Here is an 18,391-nt window from a genome sequence, read left to right as displayed (position 1 = left end):
ATGTCCTGATAATGATGTTTTTTGCTGTGTCTTTTGTGAAGAATGACGGTTGGTGTTTCCAGACTACAGACTCCTCAAGATATCAACGTATCTCATCTGTATCTCCCTCATGCGCACCTACTCATTCTCAACACGCACACTTGGAACTTAACAATAATCGAATCCCCACAGATACATAGAAGTCCACTTCCTCTGAAATGAGCTCAATAGGTGCTTTATTGTTATTAAGAATGTCTATGCCCAATGGGAGCAACTGTTTATACACTTGCAGATTACCACTTTACCCCGACGGCGCCATTTTTCGATGAATCCATCGTTACCCAAACGAATAGCTTTGTTAAGAACACGGTATTGGGAATGAACCTTATAAAGTTGTGAATGTTATGACACCATACTGGTATCATGCATAGTGTCTTGGACAGTAGAATGTGCTGTTGCTCCCATCTTGATATTGATAGTGTGAACATTACGTATGTCTGTGTGGGTGTGTGTGAATGAAGAATTACCTTGAGGCATCATCAGCACCTTCTCTCATTTAGGGGGTTAGATAGAGAATGGATGCAGGATGCTTTACATTCAGCACACTAAACTAGTCTCTTTTTAATATACAGTACCACTGATATCTGCCTGCATCTTCTGCTGCTTGTTTTTCTCCCTCCATCTATTTCTCTGTGAAAGCTTTGCTGAATAAAAGTTTGGGGTTCTGTGAACATGGCATGCACCATCTGAAACTTTTCTGTAAACTGCCAAATAAAAGAACCAGTTATCTACACATCCTGAGAATCTTCCTGTAAATTTGTATTCTAATCTGATTTTAATAGCGTTTTAACATTTTTATTATTGCAGTGTTTAGAGTAGTTAAAATGTACAGATATGTAATTGATCATCAGCAAGTATGAGCACCTCTATAAAAGCAGAGGGTTTTATTTTTACAGTTGGATGGTCTGGAGCAGTTGTGTGTTAACACAATGCCAAGGACGAAAAACATCAGCTATGATTTGGGAATGGTCATGAGGTCGTTTCTGAAAAATCTAAAGTGGAGAGAAGCCGTCAAAGTGGAGATGGTTTACCATAATGCACAGCCCCATATTTGGCAAAAATAAAATACAGAACATCAACACAAACATTTTATACCAACTGTGAAGCCCGACAGTGGCGGTGTAATGATTTGGGCTTGTTTTACATTTGTAGGACCTGAGCATCTAGGCTCTCCTCTGTATGCCAAAGTTTTCTAGAGACAAATAACGCTAAAGGCTGGCCAAAATTGGTTGGTGCAACAGGGCAATGATCCTAAGGAGAGCTATATGTCTGTGAAGGTTCTCAGTCATCCAGGTCATCGTAGTCAAAGGAGCTTGGAAAGAAAAGCGTCTGGACTTCTATGAGTTGCTTGAAGACGTTTCACCTCTCATCTGAGAAGCTTCTTCAGTTCTAAGGTCAAATAGTGGAGAGTCCCAGATTTAAACCCAGTGGGAGTTTCCCCCCAAAGAGGGACAAAGGACCCCCTGATGATCCTCTACCTAATCACATGAGCCAAGGTGTGAAAGCGGGTGTGGGTTACAATCAGCCAGGGTTTTGGGTGAGCTCATCGTGAAACCTGGCCCCTCCCTATCATGTGATTTCCTGAGGTCAGATGGCCCAGGATGTGAGTGGGTGTTAAGGCGTCTGGGAAGGGATCTCAAAACTGGATTATAGATGGCAGAGAGTTGGTGTCGTAAACCACCGCCTCTGTTCAAAGATGGTCGCTCACAGTGGACGTAAATGGCTTATTTCACTCATCTTTCAAACCATCTGTCCTCTCTGTCCAAAATGTGAACATTGGCATCCTTGAAAGAGTGACCTTTGTCCTTTAGATGCAGATGGACAGCTGAGTCTTGTCCTGTGGAGGTGGCTCTTCTGGGGGTTGTTTGGTCTCTCCGATGTGGAGGTCTGGGCATTCCTCGCTGCACTGTACAGCATACACCACATTGTTAAGTTTGTGTTTAGGAGCTTTGTCTTTCGGGTGAACCAGCTTTTGTCTGAGTGTGTTGCTGGGTCTGAAATGCACTGGGATGTCGTGCTTGGAGAGAACCCTCCTGAGTTTCTCGGATACACCAGCTACATAGGGGATGACAATGTTGTTGCGTCTGTCTTTCTTATCCTCCCTCGCTGGTGTCTGATCTTCTTTCCTGTGCATCTTTGCTGACTTTATAAACGCCCAATTAGGATAACCGCATGTTTTAAGTGCTTCCTTTACATGTGTGTGTTCCTTCTTTTTCCCTTCAGGCTTAGAGGGAACATGTTCTGCCCGGTGGTGTAGGGTCCTAATTACTCCAAGTTTGTGTTCCAGAGGGTGATGGGAGTCAAAGAGGAGGTACTGGTCCGTGTGTGTGGGCTTCCGGTAAACTTCAATGTTGAGGTTGCCTTTCAAGGTCTTGAAGGCAAGTTATAACTTTCTTTTTGCAAATCTACAAAGGAGTGGCGGAAAAAGACATCATGGTGCTTCTGTATGGAATTATATTTATGACATAACACATGCACGAGCAAAAACATTTCAGGGACACAATTACATTCCAATCCATCCAGCAACGCGCACAAAGAAGCCATCGTGCACGCTAGCTGCTTTGCACGTGCTGCTACAATTTTACGCTCTGGCGGGTGCTCTGTGGAGAAAGCCTGCTTACACACACCCTGCTAAACCAACACGTACGCGCTCGCTAAACTTACTTTCGACTGTCTGGAGGCGGAACCCAACGGATGACGGATCCTAATGTGATTGGTCAATATGATGGACACTTCAGCTTACTTGTTTAACTGAATTACACTGTGACGGCGACACTGTCTTAAACTGTATTTGTTTACAATTTAAAAAACAAAACTTGTCAAATTGGTTATCAACAGTTATTGTTTGCTGTGCAGCAGTGGAAATAGTGGGGAAAAAACGGTTATTCCATATATGGGAAACGCAGTGCCCTACTAAGGCATTTTCACCATGTGCACTTATTCTTTTGTGCCCGTGGAGGGGACAGCATATGATTCACATGATTTCTGTACTCATCATATCACTTGGGAGCATCGTGTCCTCTCTGGAGAGAAATATTTCATCACACGTTGTGTTAAACTGCAGTAAACCTTCCCTAAGGTTTGGGCCCAGTTTTCCACAACACAGTGCCATAACTGAGCCACCAGCTCTGGGGGGTTGAATTCTTCTAACTGTACTTAAGCTTTCCACCAGCAGGTGGCAGTGTCAGATTTATTTGGGACCAGAACCCTCCCAAAACAAAACAAAACCCTACAACCCTTCAAAACTGGAACAAAATATATAATATGCTAAACAGGAATATAGGCAACAATATTAACAGTATTACTGACTCGCTGAATTAGAATATTAGATTCCCTAAAATCTGCTGTTGACATTTTAGTTTTCATAATCTGATTTATTATTTACAGCATGTGACTTAAAGCCCTGGGGGAATACAATTCAGACAGCAGATGCCCCACCTGAATGCCTGATGTGCTTCATGCATGGATAAAAGACCAAGCCATTAAAACAATGAACCCCTTAAAAGCCATGCCTCTAAAAGACAGAAACAAAAACAGTACCTAAAATGCGGAACAGTGATTTATGGGTCCAGCTGCCTGAGTGTTGTTGTTACTTTTCAACCTCTTTCCTCCAATGTCCTCATACTGTTCACACTATTGTCTCCGTTCCAGACCAACCTGAGCTGGTGAGGTCAGGGTAACATTGTAAAGGATTTCCTCTGGCTCTTAATGATTTCCTGTGTATTCATAAGGGCAACAATGCTGTCGAATTCAGTTACTTACCTGGCACACAGTAAAGGAATTACCTTTCAGTCAATAGCCAGGACCTCATTAGCTCATGATTGACTTCTATGAGACTGCAATAGAAGTGCACCTGCAGATTGTGTGTCATTATGGGAATGTATGGGCTTTATGAGTAAAGGAGCTTCTGTCGTCTGCTTGTATGTAGGACTTGGCTGCATGTGAATGAATGTGAAAAGCAACAACATGGTATACATGATAAGAACCAAAAAGGAATGAAAGAAGTGAAGGCAACAGAAATACACATTCTTTTATAACCATGTTGTATATATTTAGAATCAATTTATTGGTACAAAAATATTACAAACAGGTACAAGAATCCAGGTTTCCAAACCTTAAAAAGTTATTTTCCTAAAAGTTGCGCACATAATATGCATATTTATTGTCACTGTAGTTCCCAAAATCATAAGGAAAGCTGACATAATTAAGTTAATCTATGTTACGCCAGGTGTAGATTTGTATATTTCAGTATATGGCCTACAACAGCTGATCTCTAATTTTGTGCTTATTGTAAATCAATCCATGACCCATTTATCATACCATTACAACAGTCCTCAACCTGGAGGCAGTGCAGGCTAGCTAAATTAGTTTATGATTTCATTTAATAACATAAAAATACTTTTTTTTACTTGTTAAAAGTAAATGAGAAATTAGATCCTCTAGCAACCGCTCCCACTTGTTCCTTATGCTTAATAAAATAAAATCAGTTTTGTTCCCCTGTATTTTATTGTTGTAAAACAGTTGAAGCAGTCTGTATGTGACGGTGGACACAGCTCAGCTGTTGCCCTCAGTCCAGGGATTGGCTTCAGAAGGCCCCGATCTCCATGCCCCATGGCCTGTAAGGTTTTGACAGTGTGGAGGAGGGACTCACGGTGCTGACGGCTGTCGGGGAAAGGAGGGGGAATGCGCTAAAGGAGAGGGGGAAGGCCGAAAGCGAGGACAGAGATGAGACCAGTGGTGGAGAAAGCTTGGTTGTTGGCATGGGAAGACTGAGGGGTAGAGAGCCATTGGGGGCAACCCTGAGGGACTCTGTGGGGGGCATGGCACTGAGTCTGGATGTCCCAGATGTCTCAGTGGAGGAGGAGGAGGAGGAAGATGATGATGAGGGTGAAGAGGAGGAGGAAGGGGCCTGGCTACTGGCGGTTCTGGATGCAGGTGTCCTGCCCTGGGGGTGCTGTACAAGGAGTGGGTGGGGTAGATGGGCAGGAGTAGCCCCGTAGGCAGAGCCCCAGGCTAAGTGTTCCAGTCCAGTGTGCACCTCCCTCTGAGAGGCATAGTTGCTGAGGTGGGACACCAAACGTACACGGAGGGTGTCTGTGCTGTCCCGACCCTCTATGATGCTCAGGTAGCGAGCTGTCTCTGCCAGGCACTCCCTGAAGCCCAGGCTGCGGTAATCCTTAGCAAGAGCGTGAGCTTCAAAGTAACCTGTGAGAAAAGAACAAACATGGTTAAATAAACGTGTTACTCAAAGAATATGTCATATTTATTAATACCAGAGCTGAAACATGCATTTATTCAAAGAAAATATCCACTACCTTTCCCACCAGAAGCATGAAGCATCTTCAAATGGTCCACTGTCATTTGGAGTATTTCTGCTTTCTCCAGTTTAGCAGATCCCTGCAAAGACGTTATAATAAAGCGTCTCTTTCAGTTATATATTATCTATCAACAAAATTGTGTGTGCCAAATAAAATGAAGAATAACATACCTGTTTCTCAAAAGCACTCGGCACCAATCTTCTCAGCTCTGACAAACTGTTGTTGATCCGGTCACGTCTCCGTTTCTCAATGATCTGTTTGAAAACATATTTCAACATTAATTCAATCGTGCAGAGGATGAGAAACTTTGGAAACTATTAAACAAGAGCGGGAAACGCGGTTCACATACCCCTCTGCGCCTTTTTCTGGCTTGGACTTGCGTGGTTGTGGAGAGTGACATCGATCCGTGGGAGTCAATTTGACTAAAAAAGTAAAAACAAAAAACGATGTTGAGGCAATACATTAAAGAGCACTTTAAAAAAAACAGGATATGTAGGGAATAACGCAAAAAACACCCAATTCTTAATTAAAACATGTCGTATAGGTTGATTTTCTTAAAAAAAAAAAAAAAAAAAGTTAACATACCCATTTTCATCCCCACTGTCCTTCTCCACCTCAACAGTGTCGTCCAGGTCGCTGTCCGATGAGCTGTAGTTGTGGCTTCGCTTCATTTCGCCTTCAAGCCTTCAATCTCTTCTCTCGGGGCACAGACAGCACGAGGTATGCGTAACAGTTTAAAACTGTCTGATCTGCATCTGCTGTGACTGTTTTCACACGGCGGAGAGGAGGGCGGGGTGACCGGAATGATGTGGGCGGGGCTCTGACAGACTTGAGCCAGTCAGAATCGAGCTGAGGCTTGAGTGACGGGGGCCTTAAAAATATCAGTGAAGTTTTGAGGGATCAAAGAGCATCATCCTAATAAAAGTGGTCTGAAACAATGATATCACATTATGAATCTATATATAAAAACAATGTATTAATTAAACATTTTAATCCATCCTGTAGAGAGCTGGAGTGACTGCAGCATAGATTCTTCTCCTGCATTATAAAGGTTGGATGGTCTATTAGCTGACTGTCTTCAACCATGTGGTTCCAGAGTGTCACTGATCAGCCAGGAGACTCCACAGTGGGCTAGCGTGTCCACGCTCTCCTGGGGAACTTCCTCCTCTAAACCTTCTGCAAACAGGTCAACAGGCAGGCAGACCTTCCAATGGAGCCATACACCCGCTGGGTGAACATTCGTCTCTCTGCAGTGCAGTGTGCAAAAAAACAGAAATTTTTTCTTAAGCTTGAGCTATAAGCAGCTATAGAAACTATAACAGCAGGTAAAGCTGCTTTGGGCGTAAAATAAGGAACACAAGGGGAACAGGGGGGCGTCTGCAGAAGTGTGATAGGGTGACCCCACTAATACAAGCGGGTCAGGGGGGCAAACTATGAAACATGGGAGATTTCAGTGCCAGCGCTACTGTGTAACTGATTCCTTTAGGCATATGTTTTTAGTTTAGGGGCATATCAAATCTTTTAGTTGGGAGGGGGGTCTCTTTCGCTGTGGAGGCATGGTTTGTCAGGGAAGGATAAATAAAAGAAGTTCTAGTTCAAAACATCAAGTGAGGGGATTCCTGTTGGGCAAATGATATTTCTATATTTATGTATTTAGATATTTATATCTCTCCAACTAAGTTCCAGGACTTGGAGAAGTCGTGCTAATGTGCAATGATGCTGTTCAGTCTAAGTTCTCTTTCACTTGTGGCCAGTGTGAATATATAAATATGTTAGAAAGAAAGAAAGAAAGAAAGTGTGTACATTATTAGACATTGTTAGACATTAGTATTGTACCTACAGTACAAAGTTTAGGTGTTTGTACTTTATTTGATGTTTTACTATTTCTCTTTGAGATATTTGTTAGTTTTCACATTGATTTCTTTCTTTTGTGTACTCAGAACAACCCACAACAGATCTCTTATGTTTTAGGGATTTTAAATGTAGCGTTTTATGATTTTTCTGGTTTGAAAACATTCTTGTACTTTATGAGATATTTAAACTAATAAAATACTCTTGGAAAACTGTAAAATAAATAGAAACAGAACCAAAAACAGGGATGTTTGTCTTACAAGCTGACCTTTTAGTGCTTCCCACAGGGCAGTAACATGGGAATCTCACAAAATTTGGTTTATTTATACTACCCTACACTACTAAAAGTACAGTTACAGTTAGTAGTTAAAATAAGGCCAACTTTACACACCTACAGCATTAAGACTCCATAATTTCAGTAGAAACAATAAAAAAAAGTCAATCATATATCACATTAAAATATTCCCATCGAACATTTTCTGCAAAATACAATCGCTTACTCTTGATACTTTATGTGATAAAAACAATTCTTACATTCTTAACTGAACTATAAAAACCTAGGATATAAAATACTAGAAAAAATCACTTAAAAAAAGAGTTTTAACTAACTTGTAATTTTTTGCTACATTTGGCTTTCTTTTTTCTTTTTTTTGGCAATTTATCTCTTAAAATGTTGTCCAAATTCTTTTGGATTTTGAGGGGTAAAAACTCACAAAAACTCATGTATTAATAAGTAATTAGATACACTTTTAGATACACTTACAGGGTTACAGGTTAAAACAATAATGTGAATGTGGGACTTACTTTATTTACTTTATGTTACTTTATTTTTGAATTTTGGTATTGCTACTTTTATTGAACAATCTCAGCACTTCTGCTGTCATGTATGTATACCATATATCATGTATATGGTGTAAAACCATATCTAATTTCTATTATATACAATTTCTATTATTGTAAAACAAAAATAGAAAGTAATATTTGTACATTTACACAAATACTACATGATAGTGCAACTTTTAGATGCCCGAATATATATATTTTCTGCTGTTTTATCCTCCACAAAGCTGGAAATTTGATGCTTATATATATCACTATATTTGCCAACAAATAAGATCAGTAGTTACCCTGCAGATAAAGTGTTTCCATATGCAATATATGGTAGGATGTGATCCAATTACAACATATCTTCCCTGCACAAAGAGCACTTTATGGTCATATTGTAAGCACATTTAATTAATAAATCTAAAATTGTTTTCTCTTGTAACAGAAATTTGGTTTAATTACTTAAAAACAAAAGTTTTAGAACCATCACCTTACCAGGCTTTTGAAAAATACACATTTAACCACAAATGAACCAAGAATAGAAAGCAGTTAAGATAAAGAAACAGGTGAATGTTAGTCTTTTCTGTCTGATGGAAGGTCTGGAAAAATGACTTGATGTTGGGATATAGCGCCTGCTCTGACATGTGCCTGACATGTCTGTTAAGGCTGTCAGCGGGAGCGCAGTGCCCCTGCTGTCTTCAATTCCAGTGCCTTGTAGAGAAGCAGCTGTTTCTCTCCTCTGTCCATCAGGTCAGTTGTTAACTTTGTACGCTGGGAGCTAGACAAGTGCGGATGAGAGCTTGATTCTATGGAGCAACTGGAGGCCAACACGCTGGTCCCAGAATGTCAGAGGGGCTTCAGTGGTGACAGATACAATGTGCGAGCTTCGGTCACTCTGTTGATGCAGTGAGCGCGGATGAGCCTTCACACCATCCCTCACACACAGATACATGCACAGACCCCCACCTAATCTCCTCTCCTTGTCATGCCTACCTTCATCCATTTCATGCATTTCCACATTCCCATACTCCCACTTGGAGGATTTATAGATCCTAGCATGTGCTTAATCCAGTGCTGAAAAATACTCACAGCCTGCCTGCTCCCTTTTTGGACTGAATTTCTCATGCAAGATGCATGAACTGTGCCTTCTTGGCCTTCCAGTGACTCTGCTACATGTCAATCTGAATATATTTATGCTCACTCTTTTGCACTGTTTATGATACTATTATGGAAATAGGGCCATTATGGCAACACAAACCACTCTCCTCACACCTGACCATCAAGGTCATTCACATTAGAGCTGACATTCCTGTGGCCCATTAAACATAATTACGATTCGTCTTTTAAAAACCTTGACTTTTCACCTGCGGTATCGCAACATCTCCTCGCCCTTCCCAGTCCACTTTTGGTGACGCTGGACGTGAATGTCCTGTTCTGTTAGAGTGTGTTTGGCTTTGGCTCATTTGTGTTGTTTGACTACCATCTTTACATTTAATAACTCCAACAGCTTACCAGTCTGCCTATTGAACGTGGGCGTAACTTGGCACCGATTTCTAGAAACCCCTCTCAACCCAGTGCCAGGAAGCTAAAAGGTATAAGCAAGCATTTGTTTGAAACTGGCGTGTGCCCAGCTGCCTTCCTCAATCTTCCCTCAGGTTTCCCTTGGTGACTCTTTGTGTGCAAGAGCACGGCCTGAGTGTGCGCTGGTGTGTTTGCATGTGTTTATGTGTGTGCGACTGAGAGCGTGCAAGTGTGTTTAGGAGGTGCTGTTTCCCACAACCCTGATCTAATTCCGTGGTAACTCAATCTCCGTGTGAGCGCTTCCCGGCGAGTGTTCTCCCACCCGTCGGCCGTCTCTCCCTGGCTGGCTGAGTGGCTGAGTGTGTCTGACGGAGGCCGGCTCAGTCCCATTGGACCCCACACCCCCACCCCCTGCCTCTCCTCTCCGCCTTCATCCTACCCTCCCTCCCATCAGGATTGATTTACTATGTCAACCGTTGGGGCTGTCGGCAGCAGCAACGCTCACAGCCGTGCCTGCGTCCTGTGCGCACACCATCCTGACATCTTATACCTGTCACTCAACAACTGCTGGAGTGAACTGTGGGTTTGTGTGCTGTATGTATGTGTCTGTTAATGTGTGTGAGATAATTTCCTCATCCATATTTGGACGATGTTTGCCCAAAGGTGTGAGCTTTGCTGCGCATTTACATTAGGTATGACATTATTATGTAAGGCAAGGAAAATGCCACCCATGCTGGTCCTCAATAGGTTGTTTGACTGAGGGAAATGTCTCCCAGACAGCTTTCATGCAACAATGTTATCCTATGGGCCACAGTTTCCTGTCTGTCCCCTCTCTTTCTGGTCAGCACCCAGGCGCTATATTGGGCAGGCCTGAGACCCATTCCCACTCCTTAACCGTAATACACCCGCCTTCTCATTCTTTACTTTCCTGTCTTTGTTGGCATCCATTCTGCTTGTACTTTTCAGATAGGTATAAGCCAGGGAGGATATGTTGACTTCCCCCTTTCTTTGTTTAGCAAAGTTTTTTTTGCCTTTTCTTTTTTCTTGTTCTTTTTTTTTATGAGGACATCTCCTCAGGCCTCAGGTCACAATACTGACACCAGTATTTCAGTGCCAGCTGCCAATTACAGGGCTTCGAGTCGATTACAGGGCACGAACAGCATTTAGGAAAGATTCAGACAATACTTTGAACTCAATATGGACAACCTTATGTGCCTGGAAAAAAAAAAAGAAGTGGATGACCTAAGTTACTCCTGAATAAATAAAATCTCTTTCGCTCCTTTTTTTCCCCACAATGTCGCACACTCCTGCACATAGGCCCCTCACAATTATATTGTTCATAAGGTTTACCAGAATGCTTCAAATTACCAGTTAACTTATGCAAGTTCACAATGGGGGGAAGGCAGATCACAAGACTGGTTCTCAAATAAGCGCAACAGGAGACAGCACGTGATGTCCTCACAGAGAAAGGAGGACCGCGGAGCAAGCTACTTTTAAGGCCACACATTGTGCTGCCACAGGAAAAACATTGTTTGCATATCAATGGTGTGTGTGTGTGTGTGTCTCTGTGTATGTGTGTCTTAAAGTGCAGGGGTGTGAGGGCTCTAATTGAAATGTATCTCCTGGTTTACATCACAAGAAACCCTCACTGACACCGGCCATATGAATTATTAGCCAAGTTAAGCTGCAGAGTCTCTGTTTCTGCATCTGTGTGCCACAAGACACGTTTGGTCATTTCTGTGGGAAATCAGTGTTTTAGAGCAAGTCTGTCTCTGAAGCTCAGCTGTCATTTTATGAGTAACTCTTTACCTCAAAAAACCTTTTCCAAAGTGTTTTTGGTCACTTACATGCAGTTTTATTTTCCCTTCCCAGTGCAGTTTCAAATAAAATCTGATTAGGAATGGGTATAACCACCAAAAATGTTATACATAATAGAGAAACTGAAAAGAGCCAATTTATGATGTGTCACAAGTTTATCAAAAAAGGAGAGAAAAAAAGTTGTCTTTTTTTAAGAGCCGGCTCCTTTCCCAGTGGATGCTCTGTGCCAGCTGTCTGCTCTGCAGTAAAGTACTGCTTTCCCAAGCTCTGACCTGTGGGAAAATCTGTTGTGGCCAGTAATTGATTCCGCCCTGCCAGCCCCATTACTCTCCACTGCAGTCAAACTGCCAGTGATCTGCAGAAAGCCTGTTAGCACAGCACCCCTTATTCTTTCTCTTCCCACTCACACAAGCATGAATCACAATCCAAGCAAGTCCGACTGTTACATCCAGTGTTGTTTCTTTTTTGCTGTCATTTTTCCCTATAATTCACATATTTTCTTCATTAATTTTCTTTCAATCCATTCTTAATTCATTATTATTCTTTTCTAATTTTCAAGTTATAATTGATTAGTTGTACCAGTAGGCTTTATTCTATACTATGACAACAATGTAAATATGCTAGAAGAAATGGATGGTAATCTCCCTGAACGTGCCCTCTCCCTCAGAGCTAGTCATGAAATATTAACTGCAGTCATCTGTTGAGATGGTTGAGTTGCTTGTCACTGCCTAACACTAGCCACATGTCTAAATAAAGGTAAGTGTTCCCCCCTTCCAATTAATCTTCAATTAGGGCTCTTGCTCTGTGCTGTTGCATCTGTGTTTCCTAGTCTCGCATCAGCGGGAGGGGTATTGAGTGTGTGTATGTGTGTAAGTATATGAGGGGGGCTTTCATGAGGATTATGAGGTTCGCAGGACGTGTATTCACATGATGGTTGTTTTGCTCTTCTAAGCGTCCCCACTTTTTCCACATGAACTAAATGGCAACACTCTGAACACAGGCTATTTAAACCTTTGGCAGAAAAGGTCACAATAGTCTTAGAAATAATTGCTCAGACTTAGAAAGACATAAGTGGCCTCAAGCCAGTGATTCTCATGACTCTGTGGCAGGCTTTATATAACTACCAGCTGAGGGGTGCACTTTCCCATGTTGTAAGGGGTCAGGAGGCCACCCTCTAAGCTCTGTGGCAGTTGTTTTTCACACAAGAATTTCAACCCACTGTTGGATGATCTAAGAGAGCATAAAAGAGGAGCAGAGAACTGTACAGTATGCATCACTTTAGCTCCTGGTGACCCCTCCACCCACTGCACTCTGCACCCGGTGGCTGTGCCCCATGGGCAGCTCTCCCTGCACCTCTCTCTGTATTGACAGAACAAGTAGTGTCTGTGTGAGAGGCAGCCCCATGTCCCCCTCCCATCCCTCTCCTGCTCCTCTGTCGGTGTGCAAACCAGAAGCCTGAGGCGCAGGGAGCGTGTGGGATGAAGAGATGAGAGAGAAGATCAAAGCAGGAAGCATGAAAAAGCTCAAAGCACACAAGCGAGAGGCACCTCACTGACCCCTGCCACACACACTCAAACTCACACACATGCAGACACACACACACACATACACTCTTCATTTTGGCTGTGCAGAACAGTCGGTAACCAGCCTCTGGTTCCCCTAGCAGCCGTGTAAAAAGGCAAAGAGGAGAGGGCACATCACTCGGGCCGTGTGAGCCGTTCAGCAGATGATCTGGACCTGCTGGGAACCTGACCTAAAGTGGTGCCCCCTGTTGGTGCCAAAGGTGTGGCACACACTGAATGTGGGCTGTACTTACTTCTTGCTCATCAGATATTTTACATTTTTATCAAAAAAAGGAGAGAAAATTTAAAAAAAATGTGCAAAAATCTCTTTTAATTAAGTGGGTTTCTTTACTAGCTATGAATTTGTTGTAGTCTCTAGACATATTTTCATTGTCAGAATTTGACCCTTACAGATGAAAACAAACAAAAAAAAAAATCAGTCACTCAAAGGTTTGGATTCACAGACAAAACTCCTACGAGCGTTTCACTCATTTCTATGTGAGGGAAATTTAGCCCCTATACCTCAGACAAAAGCTTACCTGGAATAGAAAAGACAATTTAGGCTTAAAAGAAGGGAATATGATCAAATGTACACAGAGTAGAAGAAGTGAAAAGACTTCCTTGATGTGGAACATGTCACTACTCTGCTGGACTCTCACGGCACTCAACATGATCAGCTGTGACCCCAGTTTTACCTGCTGCCATATAAAGTTGTCGTTTGGGTTTTAAACCATCCCAGTCAGACTGGCAAACTCCTCCTTGGCCCTGAGGATCCTCTCTCCATTATTCATGAGTCCTCAGGTTGGACCCTGGGAACAAGCTGAACGAGGCCCTGTGTCAATACGAAACACTGGCCGCCACAATGGGCTCTGCCTCCAACTACACTGTTGACAGACACCAACACAAAGGAGCTGAAAGGGGTCCCCCTCCGTTCTCACACACACTGAAGAATGAGTCAGTGTGCTGCCGCTCAGAGCTGTGTTTGTACAGTATATACAGCTTTTGTTCATGGTCACTGTTCTCCCATCAATGGGGGCTGAAGTGTTGATGAAAACCAGAAGGAAAGGACTTCTCTGTGGATGCCGGCGAGAGTTCATGTTCATTAGGTGACCACTGTGCCTACTGGATGGCACCTGTATGTATGCGGAGAAACCCCAGGTGATGGGACATACTGGGACATTACGTGATGCATCACATCATTACTGTCTGTCACTGAAGTTAATAATAAAGTGATTCCTGGAGACCATGAAATCTAATATTGCAGCCATGTGACAGTCCCATTACAGATGTTCTATCTATAGCATGTATTCATTCCAGCATCGCTGATTTTAATCAATCACAAACTAACGAAATGGCTAAAAGACAAAATCGTTTCTTCTGTGATTTAGAGCAAGTTTTTTTTTTCCCACTGACCCACTTTTTGTTTTATATTCAGTTAATATAAAAGTGTTCTCATACTGTGCTAGGTATCATCTTGAAGCCAAAAACTGCCTGATGGCCTGCCTGTTTTATTCCACTACCAAAACTCACAAGATTCTTCTTTTTTTACGAGTTTATACTTAAGCAACCATTTCATACCTTGCAGGCAGTAACAAATCCGTTTTATGTGATTTCACAACACGCCACTTGTGAAATTTAACGATTGGAGGAGGTCATAGGAGAATGAAACAGCAGTCCACATAGATGTGCCACAGGGCACTCATCTGATCTGAAGCTGTTTTGGCTTTGAGCAGCTCCAGTCTGTATCTTAGCCGTTCCCACCGCCGTTTGATCATCTTCAGACATTTGTCAGCGGCACTAATATTAGCCCAAAATATTTAGTGAAAATGTAAAAACTTAGCTTTCTTTTGCTCTTTGATGAAAAAAATACTTTATTTTAATCACTCTGTACTTTTGTGCAAAATACTGGCCTCCACAGAGGGGTTTTAAAAAAAAAGATAAGTAAATACATATGCTGGGTGAATAAATCCTTGTCTACTAAGAATGAAACATAGAACCTGTACTATACTATACTGGTTGAACTGGGATTAGTTTGCTTCTCTCTTTTGCATTGTCATACTTCACTTTGACATGTGTGGTATTTTGAGTTGCCTTTGCTCAGATATAAAGCGTACTGTAGTCTGCTGCTGAAACCACTAGGGGGCAGTACATTACAGTACCATCTCTTGAAGCTGAAGAAAAATGAAGCTGTAGTCAATCAGATCCATTGAGAACATTTCTGATGAGGCTTCAGTGAACAGCAGACAGATCAGCTGAAGGACCATATGCATCTCTCAGGTCATGTGTCAGGTCTTTGCAGGATTTTTTCCTGTTTCTTACTGACTTTCAGACACTGTTCATCTGCTGTAGAAAGTATTTCAGGCCTGTCTGCTTGTCGTACAGCATACCCGGATGTACCAAGTTTTTGTGCCAAACACCTTCCTGGTGTAAAGATTGTATGTTATGCTCTTTTTTTAGAAAGACTACTTAGAAATGATAGGTCTGGCTCCTTGGAAGCAAATTATGAAGTACTATTGTATGTCGAAAAGATATATGAGCAAATAAGTGTTGACCCCCCCCCCCCGACCTTATAAATTTGCCTGATAATGCACTTTCACACAAATTGTTCTGTCTGCACCTCTAACACAGAATTAGCCCTTTTAAAGTATTAACTGCTGTTCACATGGCGCCACCTACTGCTTAAAGTCAACATAACTATACAACTACAAAGTAAAGAATTGTGTCGGAATCTATTTTCCAATTTACCATTCTGTTGCAGTTGTGGGAAAATTCACTGAAATATAACACGTTATATTAGCAGTTTCACAATAAATCTCTAATAGGATAAGTTTAATGTAAAAAAAGCAAAACATCTTCTTTTCTACATATAAATAATACTTTTAAACATTTAAATGATATTTATTTTTTTAGTATTTATTCAGGAGTATTTAGGTGTCTAAGTTAACGCTTTTTAACCCCCTTTTACTTCCGTTTTATTGCTGAAGTCAGTAAACCCAGGATAAGCTACACATTTCACTTCTATCAAACACTTAATCAAAATCAGATGAATCTGATTTAAAGCCACGCCCCTAATCTGCTGATTTCCAAGGCAACCACGGCACCTGCTCTTGATTGGTGGGCCCGAATCAAACGCGTGCTCAATCAAGCTACAAATAGGCAATTTTCACAACTTCTCGGTCCCTTCGCCTTTCATCAGCAGAGGATTCAAGTATTCTTTGTCTGCAGCCCAAACGTCACCTTCACCATCATGGTTGAGCAGTTTGTTGGAAACTGGACTCTTGTTAACAGCGACAAGTTTGATGACTACATGAAAGCAGTCGGTAAGCTTGTTCATTTTGTGTGGGTTTTTTTTTTTTTTTTTTGATTAAAACGATGCACGCTGTTATCTGTTGTATTTTAACAGTTTACTAATTGGATCCTTCCTGTGTTGTAGGCGTAAATTACACCACTCGGCAAATGGGAATCCTTGCAAAGCCTAACGTGGTGATCAGCATGGGTGATGATGGGTTTATCACACTAAAGTCTGTGACTACATTCAAGACCACGGAGTTCAAGTTCAAGCTGAATGAGGAATGCGACGAGGACACTGCTGACGGCAGAGCCACCAAGGTGGGTCATCCCAGGTCCAGCCAGACTTTATTTTACACACATTTTAAGGTCTTACTAAAGCCCTCTCTATAAACTTTCCTAATTTCAGACCACCATGACAATTGAGGATGGCAAACTCGTGCAGAAACAGGCTTGGGATGGAAAGACGACAAGAATTGAGCGAGCAATTGAAGATGGAAAACTAATAGCTGTAAGTAACTGATGGTTTATCTGTGCCATTAAAGCTGTTTGCTCTTTATATGCAGTCTGCATGCCTAACATGGCGCTTTTGCTGCTCTACAGCTTTAAGTGAATGAATGTCTGACCTTTGAACCCTGTCTCAACAGAAATGTTACATGGATGATGTTGTTGCAGTGAGGACCTATAAGAAAGTAGCTTAATGCACTCTTTGTGAAGAGTTCCTGTTCCTCTGTTCCTTCAAGACTGTGCGCTACTGCCAAACATGCCAATAAAGTTTAAACTGTGACACTTCACTCTGTCTGACTCTTACTACAAAGTCTTGTACTTGTGAAGCATCAGGTGCACATTTACTGACTCTAATGTGACTCTGGTGCATAAACTCAAATGTCACATGCTACTCACCCATGCAATTCAACATCCTTTACCTATGGGGGTTTAAATGATTGACAATGTGTGCAGCTCATGTCCTACTAAAAATTTACAGTGGAGCCAGTTTCTCCATTTCTAACACTACTTTCAAAGCCAGACTAATTCCCTTCAGTTTAACAGATTGCACTTTAAAAGGCATTTTCAATATGGCTGGTTCAATTCCAAGAATTACATTATAGACTGTATCAATACAGCATGTCCTGCATCCAGATGCCTATCACTATGCAAACGTGCATCCTCTACTAAAAATGCTGTGCCAGCTGCACATCAGGTCAAAGTTAAGGGTGCAAAATTAAGGAAATACCTCCCTGTATAGCTGCACTAGTTTAATGTTCGTAGCTGGCATGACCTGCAGTTACCTTCTAAACTGTTTAGATGTGAAACCTTTTAAAGCAAGAAACCTGATTGGCTTAAACACACATCTGATCTTGAAGCTAGAGGGGAAGGGGGTTACAAAGGCCTTTTGTTTAAACAAAGGGAAGGAAAGCTCCTAAAATCAGAGTAGCCCTCATATGACAAGGAGGTGAGAAGGCCAAATCCCTGCTTGCAGTTGGAGCAGTGACCTAGTCTTGGTTGCATGGATGCAAAATTCAAGTGAGTGCACATAATTAGTTTTAATTAGGGTCCTTTAGAGCACTACACTGAGGTATAAATCCTCAAAGATTTCCAGGCTGTAGTGAATGGTTGTGGCCCCAGGTGGTGGTCAAGCAACAATGAGTATTGACTAATGACAAGCTGCTTTGTTTTGTCAAGTGCCATGTTATGTAAGATGGTGCCATATGCACACAAATGTTTTTGGTGCTTTGCCTGCACAAAGAATGTGTTGTGGAGCATTTACTTATTTTTAAAATACATGCTCAGATATAAATATAAGGTATGCGGTGAAACCTGAGGTCCTACCAGCTCAAAAAAACAAAACAAAACCCTACAGATTAAGCATGCTTATGGTGTTGTGTGGGTGCCAGCTTTAAGAAGCATACTTCCTTTGAAATTGCTTAGCTCCCTTAAACACAATGACATGATCAGCTGCTAAATTCTTTTGTTCTTTTGTTCATTAAGAAAGGATGTGGTAGCTGTGTGCACACCAATACTGTAACAATTATTCCATTTCTGTTTTATTTAAGAAAAGCAGCCTGTTGATTGTGATGGAATAATCTCAATAACGAAAGGTGGTTTCAGGTCCTACAAGGATCTCATTCATCAGCATGAAGCTGTAAGAAATGACATTATTTACTGTTA

The 18,391-nt window shown here is 41.8% G+C and overlaps 2 protein-coding genes across 3 annotated transcripts; one reads left to right on the top strand and one right to left on the bottom strand.

Moving 5' to 3' along the window:
- Positions 1 to 4,571: 4,571 nt before the first annotated feature.
- LOC146623144 (hairy/enhancer-of-split related with YRPW motif protein 1-like) lies at positions 4,572 to 6,069 on the bottom strand. 2 transcript variants are annotated; one of them, XM_085365721.1, is made up of 6 exons: positions 5,943 to 6,069; positions 5,707 to 5,779; positions 5,528 to 5,611; positions 5,355 to 5,436; positions 5,000 to 5,244; positions 4,572 to 4,948 (listed from the first exon to the last, which is right to left on the bottom strand). In XM_085365721.1, the coding sequence occupies exons 1-6, from the start codon at positions 6,026 to 6,028 to the stop codon at positions 4,625 to 4,627; spliced, it is 894 nt and encodes a 297-aa protein (XP_085221847.1). In that variant the 5' UTR covers positions 6,029 to 6,069; the 3' UTR covers positions 4,572 to 4,624. The 2 variants fall into 2 exon arrangements, with proteins under 2 accessions (XP_085221847.1, XP_085221846.1); XM_085365720.1 differs by having other exon boundaries at positions 4,572 to 5,244.
- A 10,112-nt stretch (positions 6,070 to 16,181) lies between these two features.
- Positions 16,182 to 16,923, top strand: fabp4b (fatty acid binding protein 4b). The gene is made up of 4 exons (XM_085365718.1): positions 16,182 to 16,254; positions 16,368 to 16,543; positions 16,632 to 16,733; positions 16,870 to 16,923. Exons 1-4 carry the CDS (start codon positions 16,182 to 16,184, stop codon positions 16,921 to 16,923), a joined length of 405 nt encoding a protein of 134 aa, XP_085221844.1.
- The last annotated feature ends 1,468 nt before the right edge of the window (positions 16,924 to 18,391 follow it).

The sequence above is a fragment of the Diplotaxodon limnothrissa genome, linkage group LG11 (assembly GCF_057381915.1).
Source record: "Diplotaxodon limnothrissa isolate DT_005_m linkage group LG11, D_limnothrissa_male_GT1.1, whole genome shotgun sequence".
NCBI classification, from domain to species: Eukaryota; Metazoa; Chordata; class Actinopteri; order Cichliformes; family Cichlidae; genus Diplotaxodon; species Diplotaxodon limnothrissa.
The sequence above is the reverse complement of the archived record's forward strand: the minus strand, read 5'-3'. Positions and strand labels throughout refer to the sequence as shown.